The 26,214-nt window shown below is 39.1% G+C and overlaps 7 protein-coding genes and 1 long non-coding RNA gene across 8 annotated transcripts; 2 read left to right on the forward strand and 6 right to left on the reverse strand.

Moving 5' to 3' along the window:
- Nucleotides 1-316: 316 nt before the first annotated feature.
- Nucleotides 317-2,950, reverse strand: LOC105971843 (Protein kinase superfamily protein). Its single transcript, XM_012996752.2, has one exon. The coding sequence runs from the start codon at nt 2,570-2,572 to the stop codon at nt 440-442; it is 2,133 nt and encodes a 710-aa protein (XP_012852206.2). The 5' UTR covers nt 2,573-2,950; the 3' UTR covers nt 317-439.
- Nucleotides 2,951-4,051: 1,101 nt separating this feature from the next.
- LOC105971768 (glycosylinositol phosphorylceramide mannosyl transferase 1) lies at nt 4,052-6,709 on the reverse strand. Its single transcript, XM_012996651.2, has 5 exons — nt 6,341-6,709; nt 5,583-5,979; nt 4,822-4,985; nt 4,671-4,741; nt 4,052-4,581 (listed from the first exon to the last, which is right to left on the reverse strand). The coding sequence occupies exons 1-5, from the start codon at nt 6,604-6,606 to the stop codon at nt 4,421-4,423; spliced, it is 1,059 nt and encodes a 352-aa protein (XP_012852105.2). The 5' UTR covers nt 6,607-6,709; the 3' UTR covers nt 4,052-4,420.
- A 133-nt stretch (nt 6,710-6,842) lies between these two features.
- On the reverse strand, nt 6,843-9,321 carry SBT1.3 (subtilase 1.3). The gene has a single exon (XM_012996650.2). It carries the CDS (start codon nt 9,319-9,321, stop codon nt 6,952-6,954), a length of 2,370 nt encoding a protein of 789 aa, XP_012852104.2. The 3' UTR covers nt 6,843-6,951.
- A 3,154-nt stretch (nt 9,322-12,475) lies between these two features.
- Nucleotides 12,476-14,223, reverse strand: LOC105971935 (3-ketoacyl-CoA synthase 5). Its single transcript, XM_012996872.2, has 2 exons — nt 13,133-14,223; nt 12,476-13,053 (listed from the first exon to the last, which is right to left on the reverse strand). The coding sequence occupies exons 1-2, from the start codon at nt 14,096-14,098 to the stop codon at nt 12,565-12,567; spliced, it is 1,455 nt and encodes a 484-aa protein (XP_012852326.1). The 5' UTR covers nt 14,099-14,223; the 3' UTR covers nt 12,476-12,564.
- On the forward strand, nt 12,746-15,655 carry LOC148769875 (uncharacterized). Its single transcript, XR_016031657.1, has 2 exons — nt 12,746-14,738; nt 14,973-15,655. It is a non-coding gene; the product is annotated as an uncharacterized LOC148769875 (long non-coding RNA).
- Nucleotides 15,656-16,405: 750 nt separating this feature from the next.
- LOC105971796 (alpha-L-fucosidase 1) lies at nt 16,406-19,112 on the forward strand. Its single transcript, XM_012996687.2, has 3 exons — nt 16,406-17,071; nt 17,271-17,510; nt 18,228-19,112. The coding sequence occupies exons 1-3, from the start codon at nt 16,509-16,511 to the stop codon at nt 18,898-18,900; spliced, it is 1,476 nt and encodes a 491-aa protein (XP_012852141.1). The 5' UTR covers nt 16,406-16,508; the 3' UTR covers nt 18,901-19,112.
- Nucleotides 19,012-21,671, reverse strand: LOC105971795 (cytochrome P450 704C1). The gene is made up of 6 exons (XM_012996686.2): nt 21,083-21,671; nt 20,605-20,820; nt 20,224-20,505; nt 19,815-20,135; nt 19,515-19,718; nt 19,012-19,426 (listed from the first exon to the last, which is right to left on the reverse strand). The coding sequence occupies exons 1-6, from the start codon at nt 21,395-21,397 to the stop codon at nt 19,238-19,240; spliced, it is 1,527 nt and encodes a 508-aa protein (XP_012852140.2). The 5' UTR covers nt 21,398-21,671; the 3' UTR covers nt 19,012-19,237.
- Nucleotides 21,672-21,917: 246 nt separating this feature from the next.
- LOC105971600 (DEAD-box ATP-dependent RNA helicase 7) lies at nt 21,918-25,928 on the reverse strand. Its single transcript, XM_088819315.1, has 14 exons — nt 25,336-25,928; nt 24,870-25,004; nt 24,617-24,757; nt 24,409-24,520; nt 24,261-24,331; nt 23,981-24,135; nt 23,780-23,891; nt 23,478-23,579; nt 23,325-23,385; nt 23,064-23,232; nt 22,886-22,982; nt 22,706-22,800; nt 22,458-22,591; nt 21,918-22,365 (listed from the first exon to the last, which is right to left on the reverse strand). The coding sequence occupies exons 1-14, from the start codon at nt 25,558-25,560 to the stop codon at nt 22,151-22,153; spliced, it is 1,824 nt and encodes a 607-aa protein (XP_088675441.1). The 5' UTR covers nt 25,561-25,928; the 3' UTR covers nt 21,918-22,150.
- Nucleotides 25,929-26,214: the final 286 nt, after the last annotated feature.

The raw sequence follows: 26,214 nt of genomic DNA on the forward strand, positions 1-26,214 counted from the left end.
AGACTTCTATGCAAGAAGCAACATATAAGAAAGTAAACAAACATCTATAGTCATTACTCATTAGTCAATGATTTCAAATAAATAAAAGGGTTAACTGCAAAAAAATCCTCTAAACATAGGACGTTTTTACAATTATCCCCTGAATTTAAAAAAGTTCCACGAGCATACCTGAACTCAATAAATTTACCAGCACCACTATTTTCACTAATTCATTTTTTACTCCATCACTTTCGGCTTCTAATTTTCGATACAATAAACTTGTTTTCTAATTTTCGATACAATAAATTGATAGAAAATCTTCGATACACACAAGAAATACGTTAAAAATCCACTGTCGATGAATTCTTAATAATAATAATAATGCTTCTCTTTCTTTTCTTTACACATAAATCATTCATAAACACAAACATAAATCAAGGCAAAGCAAACCGGAAAAAACTCACCGCACCTTCTTGTTAGACTTAAATGGGAGTCTCGACGGGGGCGAATGCGTAAATTCCAAGGGCAGCTGAGGCGGAACCAAATCCCCCAATAAAATCCCCACAACCTCCTTCATCGAAGGTCTTTTAGAAGGCGATTTCTGCAGGCAAAGCAACGCCACTGTCACACACATCAACGCTTGCTCCTTATCCAAAGAGTCAATGCTCTGGTCAACCAAATCAAGAAGCTTCCCAGCCCTAGCCAAATGCCGGGCCCACGACAAAAGATTCGCCCTTTGGAATTCCGACATGGGTGAACCAGTCACCTGAAGTGGCCTTCTCCCCGAAATTAAAACCAACAACAGAACACCGTAACTGTACACATCGCACTTCTCCGACACATCACCGCCACCACCATACTCCGGTGCGATATAGCAAACCGTCCCTCTCATACTCGGCGTGCTGCTAATACCTCCACTCTTAAAAATCTCCCCACTCATCGAATCGTAACTATTTTTACGCGCTTTCCAAAGTTCACCGCTCACACCATCCAACCACCAGTCCATGCTTCCCCTACTACCCCTGCTTCTGCTTCTGCTACGTTTCGTCTTTCTATCGGAGTACAATTCATCATCTCTGGCCCACCGATTTTCCGTATAACAATCATCGCTTACAGACCCTTGTACTTGTTTCTTCTTCTTCTTTCTTTTTTTCTCTAACTCTTCGCAGTATTCTTCCTTCCACCACTCTCTTGCGGGTCTTCTCTTGTCTTTTTTTACATTTTTTTCTTCATCCAACGATACCCACCAATCCAATTGTCTTTTTTTGCTTTTCTTCTTATTATTCTTCTCAATTTTAAGAGACGAACGAGCGCTAGATGATGAAGTACCGATCCAGTCGCTTTTGGGCCTCTCTTTCTTGATTTCGTTCCCGATCCATTCCATCACGTAATCTTTAACCTTGCCCGACTCCGAATCGACCCCATTATCTTGCTTCCACCACCAGTCTTTACCGGAAATGCTCTTCTTCTTCTTGCTCCACACACTCTTTTCTCGTTCGGCCCCACTTTCGATGCTCGACTTATCGAAGTTCCCTTCTGAGATACTCGTTTTCTCCAGAATATCAGATGGGGAAGCCATTGCAGCAACTGTTCTTGGAGAAACAACAGGGCCCATATCTGCCTCCGGCGATAAATCAACACCCACCGCCGCCACAGACTCCGGCGAAGCCTCCACCCTAACAACCACACTTTCGGGAGACTTATCTATACCAATTAGATGATGAACACTGTTAACTTCATCAAATCCACTAGTTGTAATCACACTTTCAGTCTCCTCCATTACGGATCCGTTATCCTCCACCCCGTTTACGAAACTACCCTCCTTCTTCGCCTCACCTTCGATGATGATATTGTTATTATTATCATCCACCTTAAACCTAGCCAACCCCAAATCGCCAATCTTAGCGTTGAAACCCCGATCCAGCAAAATATTACTCGGCTTTATATCGCCGTGAATAATTGGTGGATCGCAATAGTGATGTAAATACTCCAACCCTTTGGCTATGTTGAGAGCAATTGAAACCCTCTTATCCCAATTTCTCAACTCTTCACTTTTTTTATGGAATAGACAGTCTTGTAAGCTACCATTTTCCATAAGCTCGTAAATTAAAAGCATACGGCGTCTCCTAGGGTTTGATGAAAAACCAGTAACGGAGACAACATACTTACAGTCGATCTTGGAGGAGAAGAGTAGTTCGTTCTGAAACTCACGCTCCCCTTGCAAGGAACCCGAATCCATAACTTTGACGGCCACATGGGAGGAGGTGAAGACGGAGTCCTTGGAAAGGGGGCGGCTCGGCTTGAGCTCGGCGCGGTAGACCGAGCCGAATCCGCCCTGGCCGAGGCGAAGGGAAGGGGAGAAATTGGAGGTTGCGCGGCGGAGAGCGGAGTAGGAGAGGCGGTAGGGGGGTTTCTTAGAGTCGGTGTCTGATGCGGCAGGCGCTGTGCGTTTTTTGGTGATTCTGCGGAAACAGAGGATCAGGAGGAGTAGACAGGAAAAGGCGGCGGTCAAACCGCCGGCGAGAGGCGGGAGGAGGTGGCTGATGCGGTGGTGGGACGCCGGCGGCGGAGAGAGGAGTTGTCGGGAGGGCATATTGGTAATTTAAGGGATCGGGGGTGGGTGGGGGCGGTGGCGTTAATGAGCACAACTCATAACAGAGAGTGACGAGAGAGAGAGAGGGCAGAAAAAGGAAAAAGAGTAAATTGTGACACAGACTTCTGAATTGTGTATATGAACTGAGCAAAAGAGTAAACACACTCAACTTCAGCCTGAAGCCTTTTTTTTTTTTTTTTTTTTTTAATTGATGCAAAATTGAAGAATTAATTAATTTATTTAAATAATATTAATTTCAGAAATACTTCTTACACTGAATCTAGGTAAAATACGAAGAGTCAAAAGACTTTCCCATTTCCATTTTTTGAAATACTTTATTTTTCATTTTATTGAGAAATATATTGATGGAATCAACTGAGTATAGCTTTTTCAATTGTACCAAAGTCCAAAACAAATACACACTCAATTATTTTTTATTGATTTAATTTAAGTCGATTGGATAGAAAATTAGGACAGGTGGGAATTAGGTGGTTTTACTTTGTTTGTTTCCTTAAATCTTTTTTTTTTTTTTTATTGTAATACTTTAATTGAATATATCCCAACTTAGATTATAGACCTTTTCAATGGTTATTCATTTTTCCATAACCATAATATATCTTTAGTGGTTGGACAACTAATACTTTCTAGACTTTTAGTGCTGTTATTTTTAGTTATTGAGTAGACTGAAGCAATAATTTGTCTAAAAATGATTTCATTCCAAAACTAACAAGGTCTTACTACATTGTTTTCAATTTCATTTTTTTTTTTTACAATATTGAAATAAAGTCAATACTAAAGAATCCAAAGTTTTAATACAACTACATAATTTTTTTATAGAAATTAATGGACGTTTTTAAGTAGGAAAAAAAAACTTGGAATAAAAGAAAATAAAGTAGTGTGAAACAATCTTAACAAACAAGCTTTAGAAAGTGAAAGTAAAAAAGTTGAATTGACTAAAAGATGCCTTGGCATTAAGCCATGAAACTTTTTTAATGAATGGAAGCTTTTTTATTCCTTTAGTTTTTCATCATAGCAACAAAAAGTCACACATCCCAAATTTCTAAGTGGATATATAGCAATATTTCAGCTCCTCGTCACAAATTGATAGTCAAGTGCACTCAAAGGGGTTGGTTTCAATCAACCATGGTTTCATTTCCTTGTTTTTTTTTTTTTTATAATTATTATGATAAAATGTAGTAATAATAATAAGAATTTTCTGAAAAATAAAAAAATATGAAGTCTCTTTTTGAATAAGAAACCATGTGGGGTTAAGTTTGGACCATTTGCCCCCAAGCTTGGAATTACTCAAACTATTGGGTCAAAGGCCCACATGGCTTTGCTTTGCCCACAACAAAGTCCAATTTCCTGATTATATTAATTGTAATAAAAGCCACGTGGGGGCTACCCATCCAACGCTCTTGTCTCTTCTTCACAAAATTATACACTCATTTTGAATTTTATTAAATGAGATAATAAAAATATAGAAAATTCAATATTCTATAAATTATTCTGAAATCAAGATTCCGAGTTTAATTTGCTCACCTTTGTCGGTAAAGCTGACTGCAACTTTGAGTTACAAAAACAAACTTAGTGGGAGAGTGGGGGTTTGCCGGTTTTTTTTATGCTACACCCGGTGAAATACAACGGGTGATTATTAACCGTTGATATGCACACAATCACACACACACCCATGTGTATGTGTGCTTAGTGGGAAGTTATTTTACCACATCAACGGATAATAATTAACCGGTGTATTTCACCAGGTGTAGCATCTCAAAGACCGGGGTTTGTCAGATTATATGAACTAAACAAACTAACTAGAATACAGTTATTTATGGTGTATGATAATTACCAAAACCACTCACGTGTTGAATCCTCAGCTTTCACATTGGTTGATACCAAAGGCATTGTTCCATATAAATTAATGAAATCATCCAGACATTTATTCCTCTTACCGCTGTGTCCGTTGAAACTGCTCATGCCAGATGAACCAATCTCGTATATCTTCCCTGAATATTATTCACGACAACCATTTTATGCAGCTAGATTTCAAATATACGTACGCATTTGATTTAGGTTAAACTGTAGAAATTCGTACCTTTAACCCATATAGGAGGAGCCCCAGTGGCATTAGCAACTAGAAGAGACATTGCTATGTCTTCGCAGTTTCTGACGCACGCACGAAAAATCATCAGACCGGAGATAATTGAATTAAACATATTACGTGGTGTTGAAAAAACTAAATGTACCTTCCTTTGCTGACGTAATCTTGAATCGATGATGGCATTTTGTTGGTGTACATGTCGAGGTAGTTTTTATGGAAGAATGCAGCTTTCGAGAGAACCATGCTGTAAGTTCCCATCCACCAAACCGACCACCATCCTCCGTATACGTAACGGACCGCCCCATTTTTCTAGAAGCAGATTCAAATATACCCGAAATAAAACATGTAAAATATTTATACAATCGTTAGTATAAAGGAATCTAACTTGTGTCGAAATCACTGCTCTGAAGCACTATATCAATAGAATACATTGCCTGGAAAACAGATTTTACATACAATTAATGATATCGTGAAAAAGTTCAGTGGGAAACAATAACTAATGATATCGTGATAAGCAACATATATGTTTTGATCAAGTATAGAGGAGTTCGAATGTTTCTAAATTAGCTAAATTTTGGTGACGATGTTAGGCAGAGTTAATTTACAGGTTTCTCGAGTACACTATTAAGTTGGGCAGAATGACTTAACCATCAATTGAAAGAAACTGTGAGCTCTAATTGCTTCAATAATACTTAGTAGCATGGATGCACATTACGTAAACAAAAACTTAGTAATGCTGGCAAATTCCAATAGGGGTATCATCACTATATTTTAACAACTATGCTAAGTTTCCAACAGTTCAGCGCCTCATTTAATTGCATATCTTCGAAACAAGTGAACATATAAGTGCATTAATATGGGAGAAAAAGAGATAAAGAGACTAAAATCAATAGTAGCAGAACTAACCTCCTCATTCAACCAATGCATACGAGGAACAAATCCGACCATTGTAAGAGGAGCAGTTTGCCAAACAGCGAATGCGAATTCCAGAGTTCGACATGGAACAATAACATCATCGTCCACCGAGAATATAGCATCAGTTCTAAGATCCGTAATGGGCTTGAATCTGTTGTTCAGGTCTTCTTCCTCGTTCAGGTCAAATCGCAAGTTGGGCTTGTTAGCTGTTTGCGACTTCTTTAGTATCACTTTCTTCAGATAATCTCGTAGCTTGTAAGAAGGTGGATCGTTTTCACTCCAAACGACATGAATCGCATCAGTCCCTTGACACGATGCATAGTGTGCAACAGACTGTTTAAGTAATGTATTTCTCTTCCAAGTATTGATAAGAACAGTGTATCCACCTCTGGAAAAAAAAACAGAAAAAACATCAATCAAAGTTGATTTTTCATTCTAGAATAATTACTGCTGCTCGTAATTACATAATCCCATGATCACAAACCCTTAATTTTGTTTAAGTAAACACAAACCTAGCTTAGTTTCTCTCTTAGCCAACACACTGTTTCAATCAAACAAAAAATTGCATGACATTTGCCAAATGAAGTGAAATTTCAATAAATAAATATTTAACTTGATAAAATTTCCACACAAGCACCATCATCAGAACAAATAAATCAATCCAAAACCCTAAAATAATGAGAAAAAAAATTAAGATCAACAACAAATTAAACCTAACCAATCAGCATTTAACAGAGAAAAAAGCTAACCTAGAAGGAGAAGAGACGGAAGAAGGATAGTGAGGGTTCCATCCCATAAATGAGGAGATCTTTGAGCTGAGCAAACTGAAGAAAGTGAAGATGCAGAAGAGGACGAGGAGCTTGTACTTGGCGCCGCTTAAGAACAGCTGGAAGCGGCGGAGCAGAGGCGATCGACCGCCGTAGACGCCGCGATTCGACCCTTTCACCTTGGCGGGAGAGTATTCACCGCCGTTGCCGCTCAGGGAGGCCTCTCGGATTGCAATGAGCGTCGACATCTTCAGGCGTCCGTTCAATTGACGGCCCCGATTCGATCTAACAATTATTCAAGCCGGCCTATTTTTTTATTTAATCTTTTCAAATATTTTCTAAAAATATACTTTTTATTTAGTTTTTCAGAAGATGACCCTGAAAATAAAATTCGATTATTTTTGTTATTTAAACAACGGTCAGAAGTTTGACCAAATAGAATCTAGAATCTTTTTAACATAATAAATATTCGATGTATGGAAAATAGCAAGAAAAGGAGAATTTTCATTGAATTGAAAGCGGGGAAAAAGAAACAAACATTGGGATCGATCTAACAATAATAATCTCCTTATTATGTGGGCCACGTAATCTTATTATAACGGCGTTAGCCACGTAATCACAACGGGGCTTCTCACTCTGTGGACCCCACCATCTTTCCATATAATGGAACCAAACTCCGGCGCCGTTTGTCGAGATCTCGCCGTGAAAGTAATCTTGTAAGTTATCTTCTTCACTTTAGCGGTGAAATCCAGTCTCGCCGGCTCAACCTTCACAAACGCCCCTCTGAACGGCGAAATCGCTACGTGGTAACTCGAAACGGTGGGGCCCACGTTGGTGACCGTTCTGTGGAGTGTCAGAACCGTACTAGTGGTGCTTGCGTTCTCCGGTAGAACTGCTGAGATTGCAGGGTAGTTCAAGTCGCCGGAAGTTGCAAGAGAATGCCGGCAAGTTCTGTTGGAGAATTTCGAGAAGACTGCCAGCTCCGATGATGTAAGCCCTTGAGCACAGAGGAAATCGTAGTAATCCTGTGCACCGATGTCGTAGACCAAACCAGGGTCGAGAGCTTTGATCGGGTATATATGGCCGGCGCCGTGGTCGTAAGGCGTCGACGGTGTAGCTGCGGAGGCATCTTTCAGTGGGTTATGGGTGTTATCATGGACGTAAGCTGTGGTCATCAGTGCAGATTTAATGGCGGCTGGACTCCAATCTGGATGCTTGGATTTTATCAAGGCGGCGACGCCGCTTACGTGGGGGCAAGACATTGAAGTTCCGGAGAGTATGTTGAATTTTGTTCGCCGGCGATCTGTCGGTAAACTCGACGGTCCCAATTCTCCGGTCCAGGCGGCGAGAATGTTGACCCCCGGTGCGACCATGTCGGGTTTTAATATCTCCAGGGAGAGGATATTTGGTCCTCTGGAAGAAAACGCCGCCACCACCGGCGACGGCCGGATACCTAATTTGGTACCGAGGAAGGCTAGGGTTGCGGTGGGGTTTCTGTTTGCTGCTGCGTAGTGCTTGATGGTGTTCCCCTTTGATTCGCCGACGGCCACCGCCGGAAGAAGGTGACAGTCTGCGACGAGCTCCTCCCCGTTGGAGGCGGTGTTGGACAGAATCATGCCGATTCCGCCGGCGTCTTTCACCACTTGCCCCTTCTGGACGCGGGGGCTGATTCCCCTGTCGCAGATCACGATCTTTCCGGCGACGGAGCGTCTGTCGAGAGTTCCTTCCAAGCACATTGAGCTTGGTGTTAGGTTGCTCGAGTTACTCCCATGGTAGATTAATGGATACTGCTTGTTTACAAGCAGGTTTCTCTGACCTCTGTAGAGTGAAGCGCCGGTGAGAATCTCACCTGTTCCGAGCTTAACCGTCGCCGGAAAATCTCTGTCCATAGTACTAGCTCCGACAGTAGTCACCCACGGCGAAACATTTGTTAAACTAATCGGATCGGGGCCACCATTTCCGGCTGAACAAGAAATAAACACTCCCTTTTCCATGGCGCCAAAAGCGCCGATCGACAAACTATCCCGATAGTAAGACGAAACTCCGCCGCCTAAGGAGATCGACAGAACATTCACTCCGTCGGCAACCGCCCGATCAACGGCGGAGAGAATGTCGGAGCTGAAGCACCCGCTTTTCCAGCAAACTTTGTAAGCAGCAACCCTCGCTCCGGGGTCCATTCCCCTAGCAGTACCGTAAGCGTATCCCAAGAGGTTCGCGCCGGGAACCGGAACTCCGGCGACCGTCGCCGCCGTGTGGGTGCCGTGGCCGTCCTCATCCCGGGGCGATTTGTACTCATCCTGCTCGTTGATTTTCCCCGACGCCGCCTCGTAGCCGCGGTAGAACACACGAGCGCCGACAATCTTTCTGCTGCAGTGGCTTTTAGCGAACCCCCGACCCGTTTCGCACGTGCCCTTCCAGTGGGCCGGAATTCGGGTCATTCCGGTGTCGTTGAAGCTCGGGCTCTCCGGCCATATTCCGGTGTCCAGAACTCCGACAACGACGTCATAATCGGAGAGTTTGTCGGAAAAAGCGCTCGTGCTGTCTTCACGGTCGAGCCCGAGAAACATGGGACTCCTGGTGGTGTGCAGTTGGTATACAGTTTCCGGGAAAACCGCCGTCACCCCGTTTTGCCCTTGCAGTTTCTCAACTTCATCCCCGTTTAAACGGGCGGCAACGCCGTGAAATGCGGTCTCGTAACTGTAAATTATCCTGTCGTCATCGTTTTCATATTCTCCCGTTTTTTCGTCGTATTCGTCAGTTTTTGTTGTAACCGATTTAATCAGTGACGAATACCACTGTTTGTGGTCGCTGAATTCTTCAGGCTTTGCCAACTTATCCATATATATTATGTACGTATTCTTTGATGAAGGGCTTTTGTCGGTGGCTGTAACAATGGTGGTGGTGGTGAAAAGAGAGAAAACAAGAAGCCATTTGACGACTGGTATAATTACAATTCCTGCCATTTGGCAAGAAAATTGTAGAGAGAGAAAAGAGATGAACACTTAGCTTGTTGTACAGAATTGAAGTGAAAGTGTGTTGTGTTGTTGAGGATGTAATAAAGATGGTGGTTGCTGCTTCATGAATGCTTATGCTCTGTTTCGATTTTGAATTAGGTTAAATATTTATTTATTATTAAATTATTATTATTTTATGTTCCATTATGCTTTGTTGCTATCTCAGTGACACACAATGCCACTTCGCCATTTAAATTATTTTATTTAATAAAAATAAATAAAAGTTATTAAAGGCAATCCGTAGTTTAGTGCAATTGTCTAACAATAAGCCTGAAATTTGGCCTTTTGTTTTACAATGGGTGGTATCTTTTTTCCATTAGAAACTATTTAACTCATATTTATAATTTATTTATCAAAAATAAAAATTATAAGTTGTGGAAATAATAATAATAATAATAGTGAGGGTGGATGAGCGGTTAGGATTAATGAGATGGGTCGCCATTGTGAAGCCATAACGAATTCCACGAGCAAAATCAGACCTAGATTTATTTATCATTCCACATCATAAATCTCAATAAATTTCTTTGAGGGGGGGTCTCATGTTTTTTTTATGTGGTCCCTTTTTTGTAATTTTCACGAGATGCCTGCTATTAAAAAAAATATAGATAATTTAGTAAGTGGCCATCTATTATATTTATCATTTAGGTTTGATAATTGGTGTTAATATACAAGGACGGAGTCAAAAAAATTTTGCAACTATTATTACATATACTAATTTTCATAATGTTTGGAGAAAGTTGAAAGCATTACTGTTGATGGAGTATATATATGCAAATTTCTTTTGCTTTCACTCATCACTCATGACCAATAAACTTATAAAGAAAAGAAAACTAATTAAATAAATCACTAGTTTAATTAACTAATTAACCTCTTATTATTATTATTAGACGCCAATGAATGAATCGTTTAATGGCTTATTTCACATACCACTAAATACTAATTATGGCTCACTTTTTTCACACCGTGGATGAGTGATTATGGAAGCTGTATCAGAGACATACTTAAGGTTCGGATTTTGATTTTTTTGAAGCTCTAAATTTATAATTAAATTTATTAAAATTTAAAATTGGAAATCTAATAATGTAGAGAGAATGCAACCTAAGCTATCAGAAGTTAAAACAATACGGAAACATAGGTACAATTTGTGTGCCCAGTTTTAGATAGCTTATAGCTACCAGCCTGTCACAAAACAACCATAGTAAAACTCACACAGTCACACCAATTATTGCATTTTGTCCTCCATCAAGATTATGGCTATGGTAATTATTTCAATTTAATTTATATAAACCTTTTTATTTTTTCAATTTAATTTATGGAATTGGACCCAATTGGCTCTTTAATACACGTATGGGCCATTATTAAGCCCATCTCATACCACCTGACTAGAATTTTGGAAAAAAATCAAATATGACCATATGCAGATCAAGAATTCAAAGATTGAGAATCGGTAGTAATAAATTCTTTTATAATTAATTAGTAAAAAAAATAGGCTGCGGCTATATGCAAGACTAATTCCACTTGTGCAAGACCAAATTAAAATTTTCAATGTATAAATACTATAATACCCTTATTTATTAAAAAAATAAAAAATTCCAAATATGCAAGACCAAAAATTCAAAAACACAAAAAACCCTATCACAAGACCACAAAACCACAAGACCAACTATCATCTTCTCCATCTTCCAAAACTCACAAGACCTTTCTCCTTCCTCCTCCATTAACCCACAAAACCTAGAAATTCAAAATCATCAAAACTCAACAAATCTTACAAAGATGGCAAGTATGGAGTCAGAAGACATCAAAATAGAAGATTCTACGATGGAAGAACCCAAGAATGTATGCATTTATGGGTTTTTTTAGCTAGAATATCGATTTTCCAAAAAAAATCCCGTGCAAACGAATTCGACATGTACAGGTCGAATTTTACAGGTAAAAATCGACATCTAGATGTCGATTTTGAGGTATAAAATTCGACATTTGAATTTGTGCTACAAATTCGACATGTCAATGTCGATTTTTACCTATGAAATTCGACGCTTAAGTGTCGAACCGTAGCATAGTTTTTCGACACCTTGGTGTCGAATTGTAGCATAGTTTTTCTACACCTTGGTGTCGAATTTTTTTTTTTCACATTATTTGTATTTGGTCTTACATGAGAAAAAAAAGCCATTTTAATTTATGGGCATACTTGTCATTCCATCTTAATAAAATAGAATCTTTTGGAATCTTTCTTTAATTTGGTCTTGCACAAGTGGAGTGAGTATTGCATATAGCCGCAGCCAAAAAAATATTCAAAGTTGAAAAGTGAAATACTAGAATTAATTAGAGCAGCTGCATACTGAACAACTTTCCCCCTCTCATCACTATTTATGTCTGAACAATAATAAATATATTGTTTGATGTAGGGTCCGAAGTTGTTCAACTCATAATAAATGGCTGCCACTATTGGGAATGGGCGTCCTGTTTTCTTTAACATAGCAAAACCGCCTTCTACCTCCCCGGAATTTCGTGCACCTGTCATTATTATCTACTAGGCAAAAAATTCATTTCTATTAGGAGTATCACATTATACTTTATAAATACTTTTTGGTTTTTTTTTTTTTTTTTTTAATGAATTGTAATAGAAGACAGCTCGATCGGACTGCCCGGACCGAATCGGTCTGCTAGGCAGGGGTTCGCCAGCCTGGCTCACCTAGTCAGTGGACCGATTCGTTTGACTCGTCTTGCTTCGTCTCATCTCTTGATTTTCTCTCCAACAATTCCGTACATGCATGCTAGTCTATTTCTATCTATTTAAAATTAATCTAAAAAATCACAATAAAGGAGATCTTTTTTGGCTACCACGGACGCACGAAAAACAATCACTCAGCATTATGATCCATACAAAAGTACAATAAAAATATGCATAACCATAATAGCAGATTTTCTATTCTAAAAAAAAAGTTCAAAAAAATGGCTTCAAGCAATATAAAATTTTCCGTTTCATGCAATTTGGAGCACGAGCGGGTCCTCTCACTTCAAAGTCAACCATGCATAATTAACAAAAAAATGATTTTATTTTATTTTTTCTTGTCAATTTAACAATATCATTAAAAAAGAGAAATAATAATAAAGTTATGAATTCATATATATGACGAGAAATCTGACAATCGAGAAAATAAAATCCAACCAAAATAAAACGAGGATGATAAATTATTTATCAACACGACCCAAAACAACAGGGTAGCTATCAATACAATCAGCCCACACCCCATTTTGGGCCTCCCCACAAATGGGCCTAAGACACTCCCAAACCAAACTATTACACTTGGGCCCACTTCCCATACCCAGCTGCCATACTTTGTCACCTTTCTTAACCCTATCTTTGGCTTCCATGTAACCAAGCTCATACCACAGCGACGATGAAGATTGGTTCCCAAATCTGTGCAGCGTCATCATTGCCGGCTCCATATCCCTCTCCCCTAGCTTTAGCCCTTTTCCGATCTCCCGAATCACCGGCTTTCCGGACGCCGGCAGGCAGAAGTGCTGCACCGCTCTCTTGAAATTCGGCACGTAGATTTCCGACGACTTGTCGAAGTACTTCTTCTTCGTTATTGAGATAGCGTACAGTATCATCTCGGTGTAGGGAAGGATTTTCGTCCCGAGTATTGTGATGTTCGATCGGAGGGTTTCTCCGGCCACCTGCAAAAATTTAGGTATTGTTATATTCATGCATGCTATGTGTTTGTTATATTGTCGCAAAGAGTTTTTTTGGAATAACCTGCAATAAATCCCTCCTGAGTGTGACGCCGGTGAATCCATCGGAATCTTCTTCTCTAAAGGCCGAGTAATAGCCCTTGTCGTCGAAAGCTCTTTGGGTTCTCAAAGTATGGAGCAGCTTGTACTTGGCTGTTTTCTTGGCTTCCTTTTTGTTGGTGACAAGAATTGCCGCAGCTCCCATTCGGAAAATGCAGTTGAGCACCAGCATGGTTTGCTGCTTCCCTGGATACCACCCCGTCGAAAGAATTTCGGTGCTGAGAATTACAGCATTCGAATTCTTGTGCGTTTTGAGTATGTTGTGAGCCATGTCAATGGCTAGTGCGCTAGCACTGCACCCCATACCACTTATGTTGAAGCTTTTCACGTCGTCTCTCATGGAGTATTTGTTGACTATAATGGAAGAAAGAGAAGGGGCGGGGCAGAAGCCGCTGCAGTTGACTATAAGAACGTCTATTTCCGTCGGAGATATCTTGGTTTTCGATAGGAGGTCTTCGAATACAGGGAAGAGGGCCATGTGGACTTCGTTGATGGCTTCTCTGTGGCTTGATTTCGGTGGGATGATGTGTATGCATGGTGGTAGATACGTCTGCTCGCCTTGCCCTGAATGCGTGAGGACTTTCGCCATGAAATCCACGCTTTCTTTGTCGAGAAAATCGAGCATCTGTGCATGTTCGATGTAGGTCGAAAATGGGACCCTACAGAAATTTGGAGGCTTGAGGCATGAAAAGTCCACTAGATATAAAGCGGACGACGGGCTTGAAAAAATGTAGCGTTTCGCAATGGCGAGAAGAAGAAAAGACGAAGCGGAGAGAAAATGGTAGGTGGGGTCGATTTTCGCTAGGATGAAGAAAGCTTGTAAGGAGAAGAAGGCTAGAAGAATCGACAAATCGATGAATTGCGTAAAGAAGGAAGAGAAACGGGTTAACAGAAGCTTGTCGGCAATGGCTAAGTTGCTGGTTTCGTCCATGCTTGCAACAATTAAGGTATGTGGATACTTGTCAATTTTTTTCCATGTTAGGGACTTAGGTATTTAAAGGTGCACAAAATGGGTTGTTTATGCAATAATTTAATCGAGTTTTTACATGCAACTTGCTGGTTTATTTCATGTCATAAATGTATTTGGTACTTATGGATATATACATATAGTAAACTATATATATATATACTAGTGAGGTGGGGTTGATTATTGTTGAGGATTTTGCAGTTGGAGGGTGTTAAATGTTGATAATCCTCCATAAATTAAATTAAAATCTATCTTGAGTTGTCATTCTCAACAAGTTGACTACACATTTTCCAAGTCAAAGGCAGTACACAGATCCTTATAGAACACTAGTTAAAGGCAGTCAACATTGAAATTCTGCAAGATTGTTACAATAAGGTTTGGCCAAATATTATTTACATATAAATTGAGTTGTGCATAGGCATCGTGAAAGAGCATTTTGTCAGATTTTGTGTGCATTTTCCACAGCTTCTAAATCCCACTTTTAAATATATATTATTTTCCTGACCTAGTATTTAATGCTTCTATCCGGGCATCCATCACTCTGAAATCTGAATGTCAAACTACAATTTATTTGGTATAGACAAAGAAACAATCAATTAGTAAGGTCCCATTTTGTTGCCAAGATAAGTCATGATTAACTAAATAGTTGGACTGAATTTGATGTTTGGTATCCCCAATAAATTGTCGGGTCGACCCGAAAATTATATAATCATGTCTTATCTTGGCTTATCTTGACTTCTAGCGAGTTTTTTTTTTGTTGGACGTTGCGAGCTCCAATAAAATAATTGAGTTTCATTTGATTATTTAATCTTATCTTGCCAACCAAACGGGGCCTAAGTGTATTATTTGTTTTTCCTAATAAAATTATTAAATTCAGGATGAAGATTATGAATTTGCAAACTAGACCCACCTGAAATGCCACTTGCCTTAGCTTGTTTTGTCCACTTGGTTCTCTTTTATTTAGTTTAGTCATTTTCTACATCTAATTACTTGTTGATAGGGTTTAGTTATATGCTATGTTCCTCGTTTTCGACATCTATTCGGAATAGCCCGTACTTGTTGTTTTTTTTTAGAAGGGTTAGTTCTATGCTACATACGGGTTGTAAATTTCATCGCGGGTTACGTATTTTACATACATACACGTGTATGTATGTGTGTGTTATTGAGTGAAAATATAGTGTAATTCACCTTGTGCAGCAGTATATGCTTGATAAATAGTTAGTACATTGAAATTTTGTGAACATTTATTGCACTTGGTTTAAGTTCGGTAGGTAGCTGGGAAAAGCATTTATAGAAAGATATACAGATTATGGTCGTGTCACGATTTATTGAACATGTTATGAATTTTAGATTTTTTTATTCTTTTTTCTCATAAGTCAAATTTTAGATTGTTATTCGCGTTCAATTCAATGTATTCTCAATTCTGAGTTATGCTTCAGAAAGGGAAAAAAAAAAAACAAGAATTAGAGAAAAAAAGCCAAAAAAGAATAGCCGGGTCTTTATGATGATATTCTTTTTCCCCAGTTTTTTTCTTTTTTTATTTTGGTTGTCGATCCAATTTTTATTTTTCGAAAAAATTGATTTTGATTTCCGATAAAAATCCACTTTTTTAGGAAAAAATTGAATTCCGACAGTTTCGGAAAAATCCGATAGTGAAATATGTTTTTTCTAATTTAATAATCCGACAACCTGAAAACAAATGGTGTATGTAGCTCTAGTTCAAAAGGCCAAATGTTATTTTTCCAGGAGTGTGAACGAAGTGAGTCGAGCCAAATGCACGTTTGTTCAGATTTATCTGAATCTTTATTCATCTATCGAAATTACATTTGATCTTAGTTCGATAAGAATCAAGTCAAGCTCGAACAACCTTTAGTTGAGGCGAACAGCAATTTAACTCGATTAGTTTGATTTTTATACATACTCGCTCGAACCAAGTTTCATAGCTTATTGAACCGAAATATGTGTTGTAGTTGGTTTGCTATGCTAGCTTTCAAGATTCGATTTCAAACCCATGTGTAATGGGCCATACATGATGAAGTAACGGGCCCAGCAAAAAAGCCCGTAGCCCATATAGATGATGAAAACGAGTCCAAGGCCAGCCCGTGATCCTGACTAACTGCGACACACATACATATATATATATAGCGACACTTGCTTGCTGTTACATTTGTAATAACTTGGGATATAATCAAACAAAAACTCCAATCACAATCTTGCCACCACTTTTTAGCATGCCTTTACCTAAAAAGAATCTCTCTTTCCACTTGGTCCCCATTTTTCACTAGTCCCCCACCAAAAATAAGTTCTTCTTTCTCATCACTAAAATCCCATTAAAAAGCTACAATTTGCATTTGTGATACTTGTGGCTAAAAACATGGCTGAAAAATCTTATAATTATTTGCATATTTTCACATTGCTTATGCTTCTTTCCCCATTAGCTAACTCATTGAAAAATCATGACCGGCTCAAGTTAGCAACTCCCCCGCCTCTCCCGATTCTCCCACTCCCATCATTCTCGCAACTCAAATGGCAACAAAGAGAGATCATAATGTTCCTCCATTTCGGGGTCAACACCTTCACGGATTCCGAATGGGGAACCGGGCTCGAAAGCCCGTCTGTTTTTTACCCGACGGGCCTCGACCCTACCCAGTGGGCCCACACTGCGGCCCGAGCCGGAATCTCGTTGATGATTCTCACGGCCAAGCACCATGATGGCTTCTGCTTGTGGCCTTCGAAATATACGGATCATTCGGTGGTTAGAAGCCCTTGGAATAATGGGAATGGAGATGTGGTTCGAGAGTTTGTTGATGCGGCTAAGGCACATGGAATCGATGCGGGCTTGTATCTATCGCCGTGGGACCGACACGACACTAGATATGGACATGTTGAGCTCTATAATGAGTACTACTTGGCTCAATTGCAAGAACTCCTCACTAGGTATATTATAATCTCACTGTTTGATAATTTCAAGATCATTTGTATAGTAGATAAATTAATCCTAATTATCTAGTGGTGCATGTTATGAATGAGTTTATTACACTTGGTACCCCTATGTGTTAATTTTGAGATGAAATTAAATTACTTAAAGTTTAGAACTATTTGAAAGGAAATAACATTTAGTTTTTTCGGGTGGTAGATATGGAGGTGTTAGGGAGATATGGTTCGATGGAGCAAAAGGTGCAAATGCAACGAACATGACTTATTACTTCAATGATTGGTTTTCGATGGTGAAGGAATTACAGAGCACGATTAATATATTCTCCGATGCGGGACCCGATATCCGGTGGGTCGGAAATGAGAAAGGGTATGCCGGGAGCACGTGTTGGTCCACTATCAATGCCACATCTTTATCAATTGGCAATGCTACCATTCTTGAGTAAGTAGGCATAAACCCAATTATCTAAAGTTGTTGATTATAATTCAATAATTCCATAATAATTAGGGTAAATTACAACCACCTCCCTGAGGTATGGTCAATTTATGAAAAAATCCCTCGTGTTTGGATTATTACATCTACCCCCCTCAACTATGTTTTTTTCCTTACACATCCACCCTTATGGTGTCAAATTCAACATAATCATCAAGATTTCGTGGAATATACTCTAGTTTGTACTAGGTTTGTGTAAAAATACAATTTCTAATGCACCACAATATGATATATACAAGCCAAAAAACACATATTATGATCATATTGCTTCAAAATGTGAAGTTTGAATGGGATAAAACGGGTACAAAAGTGATAATATTCCATATAATATCGAAGATTCCACTAAATTTGAAACTGGATTTATAGTTGAGGGGTGGTTGTAATTACCCAAACATGAGGGGGTTTTCGTAATTTAACCATACTTCAGGGGTATGGTTGTAATTTACCCTAATAATTATTTAGAGGTTCTTCTTGATTTGTCACGTTTTTTTTTCCCGCTCTTTATTGTTGATGTAGGGGAAACGTTAAATTTTTAGTTTAGGTTGGACAAAATAACAAGCCTTGCCACATTTAATTTGTGACATATTTATTTTGTGATCTCAAAAATGGATTTATAATAATAATAATAATTTCAACTAAAATTAGTAATAATAATGGTGCATGCAGTTATCTCAACACCGGTGATCCCAAAGGGACAAATTGGCTGCCGGCGGAATGTGACGTGTCCATCAGACCAGGTTGGTTTTGGCATAAATCACAAGCACCAAAAAAGCTGAGTGAACTGCTTGAAATTTACTACAAATCCGTGGGGAGAAATTGCCTTCTACTACTAAATGTGCCACCAAACACCACCGGTTTAATATCCGAATCCGATGTACAAAGATTGAGCCAACTCAGACGAGCAATCGACACCATTTTCACCTCAAATTCGGCTGTAAAATGTTCGGTGGAAGCAAGTAGCCCAAGGGGGGGCGAAAATGGAAATTTCGGGCCTGAAAACGTGCTAGACGAAGACCATCTATGGACTTATTGGGCTCCAAGTGAAAACGAGAAAAAAGACTATTGGATCGAATTTAGAGCTAAAAGTAGTGGAATAAAATTCAATGTGATTAGGATCCAAGAAGCAATTGGGTTAGGGCAAAGGATCAAGAAACACGAGATTTACGTTGACGGGATTAGGGTTGCGAAAGGGAGCACGGTAGGGTACAAGAGGCTGCACAGGCTGAAAATGGGAGTGGTGCATGGAAATAGTGTGAGGATCAAGATTGTTAAAGCAAAGGGAATCCCTTTGATTTCTTCTGTAGGCTTTTATTTTGATCCCTTTTGGAAACCAAAGTAAAGGTTATTTATTGACTTGGTGGGTTTTGTGCATGTTTTCAGCCTATTTGTGGCTCATGATTTTCTTGTTTTGAGGAAGTTTGTTCAAAAGCCACCAGAAAATAAGCTATACTGTCTGAAAATTGCCATTATTCATGCATTCTGGTATAAACAAATCGTATATCACAACATATATGAACTTCAATTACCTGAATGTTGAACACGTTTTATGCATCTCAAATCTTAATATTATCACACACACACACACACACACACACACTATTTACTCCATAGCTTGTTCGATTAAAAGTATTTTATAGTATACGTCAAATCCCCACAAGTTACCTTATGTTGTGTTTTCATGGCTTGATCCTGGAACTAGCACGAAGATGAAGGCCTCCATCGATTTGCAGCGTTAGCATGGTTCGGTAATTTACAGGTCTGTTTTCGTCAGCCAACCTAAATGAAAAGGCACTCAGCAAAACAGATGCAAAAACTTTCATCTGTCTGTAAGCAAACTCTTTTCCGAGACAGATTCTTGGCCCTGCCTGCATTTCATAATTATCATTTAGCTTTAAATAACGATTATCCAAGAACACGTATTTTTACCTTTGTTGATGTTTTACACATTATTACCTGAAAAGCAGTGAATTTAAACGGGCTTTCTTGCTGGAATATTCCATTTTCGTCGAGCCATCTCTCGGGCCGATATTCCTCTGCATCTTCACCCCATAAAGATTTCATCCTTCCCATAGAGTAAGGTACATACGAAACCAAATGCCCTTTCTTGATACTGAATCCATCTGGGAAAGTATCATCAGAAAAACACATCTTCCCATCCTGGTACAAACAAGAAATACTTAATATAAAATTCGAGAAACTTGTTTGATGTTCTAGAAAGTTATATAAGAGTGTGGTTGTTATGTGTATCGTTACCGCTGGAAGTGCAGGGTATAGTCTGAGAGTTTCGCTCAGAGCAGCATGGAGAAACTGCATTTTATCTAATGCCTTTTCAGTAATACTATTTGCTATCTCGTCAATGCTCGAATTTTCGCTAAGATTTGCAGCCTCCGTCACTTCTCTTACAACCTTTTCTTGTATGAGAGGGTGTTTGCACATCATGTACAGAAACCACGAAAGAGTGCTAGCTGTTGTGTCTTTCCCAGCAATTATAAAACTTAGTATTATATCCTTGAGGTACTTGGGATCCGTTTCATTCATTTCAAGAAACCTCGACAGAATATCTCCTTTACTCCCCTATCATTTACAAAAATTCAATATCCCAATGTCATTATTACACGACACACCAACACATGGAAAAGATTTGGTTAAACTCATTGGTTACCTCTTGACTGGGTTTGCTTATTTGTTCGATCTTGTTTTGGATAACCTCGTAAACAAATCCATCTACTACTTTCATACACTTCTTCAATGTAGCTTCCGATCCAATGTTAAAGTACTTTTTTATCGGCCAGGATATATCAACATATCGGTAACACGTCATCTCACTTGCTTCATCAAAAGCCTTGGAAAATTGGGTGCCTTCGCTAGTTCCACGCATGGTGTCTAGATCAACACCAAGCACGACCTTGAAAACAGAGTCCAATGCAGATTTCATGAACAAATCCTGCATATTTGATGAAACAGATTAGTTGGTTCTGCATTTTCTTCTCCACAAACAAAAGAAAGACATAGATACAGTTTGTTGGTTAAGTGTATATATTACTTGAATTTCGATTGGCTGATCCGAGGCCGCAGCTGAAGAAACTATATGAGCAAGTTTAGCTGCATTGGCCTTGAAGACACCACTGCTAAAATCCCTGAGGTTTCGAGTCGAGAACTCATAGCTCGACATCTTTCTTTGATGCCGCCACCTTTCTCCGTCAACCGTAAAGATTCCATCCCCTAAAAGACCTTCCAAGATGTCATGGTGGAAAGACCCCTGCATAGTTCCATTTTATTCACATTAAAATCTCTCAGAGACCATTCAACAAACAGTTGGCGAAAATTGGCCATCATGTTACTTTTCAACCAAAACAAAAATCCAAACAAACCCTTCTCTGCTTCTCATTCATTTCATCAAACACTTAACGAGCATTTTAATAACCTTATATATGGTAACTGAAACATCCTCAAGATAAATCATTATCTAAATCTCAAGCAGGCAAAACAACCAAGAGTGGAGGGAGAAAAAGTATGTATACCTTGCCAAAATTTGCGAAATTAGTTTTGAGGAAGTACTCGACGATGACAGGATCGGAAGTGTAGATTTCGGTGGTGTCGAGATAAATAATCCTGAAAGTGGTGTTTTTGCGAGTGAGATCGGTGAGGTAGTCGTACATCTGCCGAAAATTAAGCAGCAGATGAAATATAGTGCCGCCGTAAGGATGGTACTTCTTCTTCGTCTTCTTCTTTGCTGATAATCGCACCACAATCCCAATTACGCATACTGCTAGAACTGCAATTAGGGCTGAAACTAGCATGGGGTTGCCACTCAGACTCAGAGCATCCATATTCATGGCAATCTTCGTGGTGGCCGTGTACCTGAAACAATTCTTAGTAGCTCCATTTATAGAGAAGCATCAAGCAACGACTACTGTGTGTTAAAAAATTCATGAAACTGTTGACTCGCAAAAGTCTCCTCATACTGTTTCTTTTAACTTCTGGAATGATACAAAGAGCAGTTGGGCAAAATTGGTCATCACTGATATTTTAAGAAAGTGGTGCATTAATTTCGAATTTCGGAATTAAATATTTATTCAAAACCAATATATATATTTTTTAATCTAAATTGAAAATTTCGTTCGAATTTCTATATAGTCTCTAGAATATAAAAATAGAGGGTAAGTGGTGGGGGCACAAAAGTCAGCGATCATCTTTGCGACTTGTAAGTCGAACTGGGCCCCACATGTTTTTTGTGGGGTTTATAAATATTAAATAATAAATATCATCCATATGGGTTTTATTTTGTTTTTAGTTGCTTTCAAAACCGACGCACTCAGTAAAGAAATAAATGGAAAAAATAAGATGGACGTGGGATTTTGGTGTGCTAAATAAAATTTAAAAAAAAAAAAAAATTGTTCAGCAAATTGAATGAATGAGCCTTTTCTTGTATGACTAGGAAAATTGTTGCATGTATACACTCAAGACAGAAGGATAACCTATTTATTCTTTCTGGCTTTTTTAATAAAAAAAAAAAAAAAAAAATCTTCGTCTTCGCCAAAATTTCGATGCCTCGGGCATGCTATTATTACTTGCATAATAATGTTTTCTCACCATTTTCCATGGTTATTTCCACGACCTCTTCCACCACCACCACCGCGGCCTTTAGAGAATGGACGATCGGAATATCCACCTCTCCCACCGGAGAATCTACCGTCTTTCCTCTCCGAGAAGCCTCCACCTCCGAATCTCCCCGCTCTTTCTTGCAAACGTGGCAACGATTTCAACACTTCTAACTTTACACCACCACCAGCATTTTTCTGACCTGCAACCCCTCCATGTAACTAAGTTATGAATAAAACACCTATAAATGTTGAAGGTTTAAGATTACGAAAAAGAAAGGGAAAAAAAACCAACCAGCAATGAATATATCCAGATCTTCAGAAGCCACGTCAAAAACTGCACCCTTACCATCAGCGGTCAAAGCAAGACCCTTTACTGATTCGACCTTCTCTTCAGGCAAAAATCTCCGTAAAACCCCATAAGCAAAACTGGCATGCCATGGTATTTGTAAAGAAGCAATTTTTAATTTGTTCTCCAAATAATAAAATCATCATTATTTCTAAATGAAACCATAGCTAAAACAACGAGTTTGGAGAACTCACGATGCTGTGTAAATGGGGCGCCCACACTCAACAAGGACAGTAACAAAGTTCTCCATTGAAGTGAGAAGCGAACGCCTCTTGATCTCCGTATAACCCTGCAATAAAAAAGCGGGCCCCGCGTCCGAATTTCCAAATTAACTTGTGTTTCAGACACAACAAATAAAGGAAGTTACAACTTACAGCAGCATTGGCTAATGCCTTAGCAAGTAGTTCGATTGGGGATAGAGCAGACGAGTTCAGTAGCTCTTCAGCAGCAGCCATAAATACCGGTATTACACTATAAAGTGTTTGGAAGTATAATATCAGTAAAAAAAATTCTAAAAGATTCCCTCAAAAAATATTCACAATAAAAATGTACCTATCAGATATCCCAATGATTTTCTCAGCAGCTTCTGCACCAGCAACTTTAGCAATCTCAGCTGGCTGTGGAGCTGATATATGTTCGAATTTCACCCCCGACTCTCTTTCTATTTTGGAAAAATTTGACTTCCTTGGATCGTAGAGCATCACAGCAATCCCAGATTTTCCTTGAGAAGAAACAGAGAACACTTTCTTTATCGAACAATTTTCAATAGTTTTTTTTAAAGTTCAAATGCAGAGGTTAATATTGATAATTCACCTGCTCTCCCTGTTCTTCCAGACCGATGAATGTATGCCTCTACATCACGTGGTGGCTCATACTGGAGCACAACAAATACATTTATTACAAGTGTCAATACAGGAAGCTATGTGATCATCCCTAACAAAAATAGTATGAGGAAAACAAAAAAACCTGAATGATCAACTGGACATCATCAATATCCAATCCCCGCGCAGCCACATTTGTAGCCACGAGCGTAGAAAATTTCCCAGATCTGAATCCAGAAAGTGTGACCTGTAAATATCAGAGCAGAAGCAGTATAATATATTAGGACATAAGAGTGACACTTTCAAGATTTATACGACTGCAATCGTAGTACCACAATTTCTAGTGATGTAGCAAAAAAATTACCATTCGACCTAAAAGCAAGATTTTTGCAGATATAGTAACATCTAATAACTAGTAAAGATTTACCCCACAGTAAAAGAATATACCTCACGTGTAGCCTGTTGTATGTCCCCATGCAAAGCACGTGCTCCAGGTAGTAATCCAGCCAGCGTAGAAGCAGAATCTTTTGTCTCCGTAAAAATAATTGTGCGGCCCCCACTGAAACAGGACAAGATAGAACGAGAAAATTTAGGATTATCCAAATTTCATAATTAATGATTGACTAGTGTGATTAGAAGCTAACCAACCTACTATAGCAGCGAATGATATCAGGAATAAGTTGGGATCTGGCAGAACTAGAGCAAGGAAGAACAATATGCCTCACACTGGTGCTAGCCTTCATTTTCTCATTCCCGACCAGATCAGCAGTTTTCTTATCACGTTTTAGAAATTTAGCTGCAATCTGGCATTAATAAATCCTTGTCATGCTCCAAAAAATAATAAAATACAAAGAAAAAGATGTAGTCAAACTACAAGATTTACAATCAAGAACTCCAAGTACAGTAAACGATGTTATATTTCACATACATGTTTCACCCAGTCCGGCAAAGTGGCACTGAAAAGAAGTGTTTGGACTTGGCTTGCATCCTCTACCTTACCTTCAAAACAACCAAAAAACAAAAAATTAAAGAACAGCAAAGCAAAAGACTAACATAATAGAAATTTGAGAACAAACCTAGGATTAGTTCAACATCTTCAACGAAACCCATCCTCAGCATTTCATCGGACTCGTCAAGTACTCTAAATTTCAATGCAGTAAAATCTATATTTCCCCTCTCTATGTGATCCTGCACCATATGAATGCATACAGAAAGAACCCACAGTAGTTAAAACATGCGGTTTTACGCAATTGTATATCGCGTACAACTCGTAATAAAGCATACCTTAATGCGACCAGGCGTGCCAATTACTATGTCAACGCCTCTTTTCAATTGAATCTGTTGTGGCTGGTAGGGAGAACCCCCATACAGACAACAAGATTTCAACCCTAATGCTCCACCATACATCTCAAAGTCAGAACAAACCTATGATCATATGAAAAAAGTAACAAGGGGACAGACGAAAAAAAAATTAAGGGAACGAATTTTTTTTACAGAAAATAAGGAGATATCGACATTTAACGGATGCAATAAATACCTGTGTGGCCAGTTCTCTAGTTGGTAAAAGAACCAGAACACTTGGTGCCCTTCCATATCCAGTCTTTCTCGATGTTTTCGTGGGCCCATTTATCAATGATTCGAGTATGGGCAACACAAATGCCAATGTTTTACCCTGATATAGAGTCACAAACCAGGGTACGTAAATTAAAATTACGACACTAATGGGCTAAGACGATAAAATTAAGGACAAGATAAATCGATGAATCCAAACGCTGCATTTCTGCATTCAAATGGAACTATTCTCCTAACATAACAATAATCTGAGGGATCTCAAATTGAAATCACTCAAATCGGCCAATAAACACACATTAAACAGTAATTACAAAACAAACACACACAGCTAATTAACAACAAGCACGAATCAGAAAACCTTAAAAAGAAAATAAAAAATGTATAACAAATATCAAAAACCCCAAATACAAAGATGAGAGAATTGCCCTAACCTGACCAGTGCGCGCCCTACCAACCAAATCAGAGCCATGGAGAATCGTGTCAAACGTCGTGGCCTGAATTGGAAACAGAGACTCGATCCCTTTCTCCTTCAACGCTTCCCTCAACGGCTTCGAAATCCGGAAATTCGAGACGGCGTTAGGGGTTTCGTCCTCCTCTCTCTCATCAAATTGCATCTTCTTTTTCTTCTTATTACTGGAATTCATGAGCTCGCCCATCTCCGAACTAGTCTCGTTCCCTTCATCAGCATTATCACAGCTGTTGATCCACAAAGCCTTTGGCTTCGAATCTTCACTCTATTTCTGTGGAGGACACCTGTAATTAGAATCGGGGGTTAGTTTGGTCTTTTTGTTGTACTTGCTCTCCTTTTCTCTTGATCTTTTCAGAGTCATCCTCAATTTTCGGAGCTTCATCCTCCTCCTCCTTATTCTTCATTTCTTCCATTAATTCACTCTTTCTCACACATATATATACATTCACTCATATATACAAGTATATATTTTCCTGTGCTGCTAATGGTGTGGCAGCGAAGTTCAAATACAGTTAACAGCAGAGAGTGACGAGGGAGGGAAGTTTCAGATTTTGCGAGTTTGCATGCTATGGCGGTGGGAGATTTGGAGCCGTTGGATGAGAATTCGTTTATTGGGCTGAATAAGATATTAAAATCGGGCCGTAATTGGGCCGAAATCGTTTCCGAAGATGCTTTGGTGATACATCGGCCCGACCCATTCGACTACACATACCAGTGTAACAAATTTCGGGCCGCAATTGGGCCGAAATCGTTTCCGAAGATGCTTTGGTAATGCATTGGGCCCGACCCATTCGTCTATACATACCAATATAACAATTTTGTGCAAAGAGAAAATAAAGTA

This window comes from Erythranthe guttata, chromosome 6 (genome assembly GCF_056151865.1).
Source record: "Erythranthe guttata isolate IM_541 chromosome 6, IM_541, whole genome shotgun sequence".
Taxonomy (NCBI): domain Eukaryota; kingdom Viridiplantae; phylum Streptophyta; class Magnoliopsida; order Lamiales; family Phrymaceae; genus Erythranthe; species Erythranthe guttata.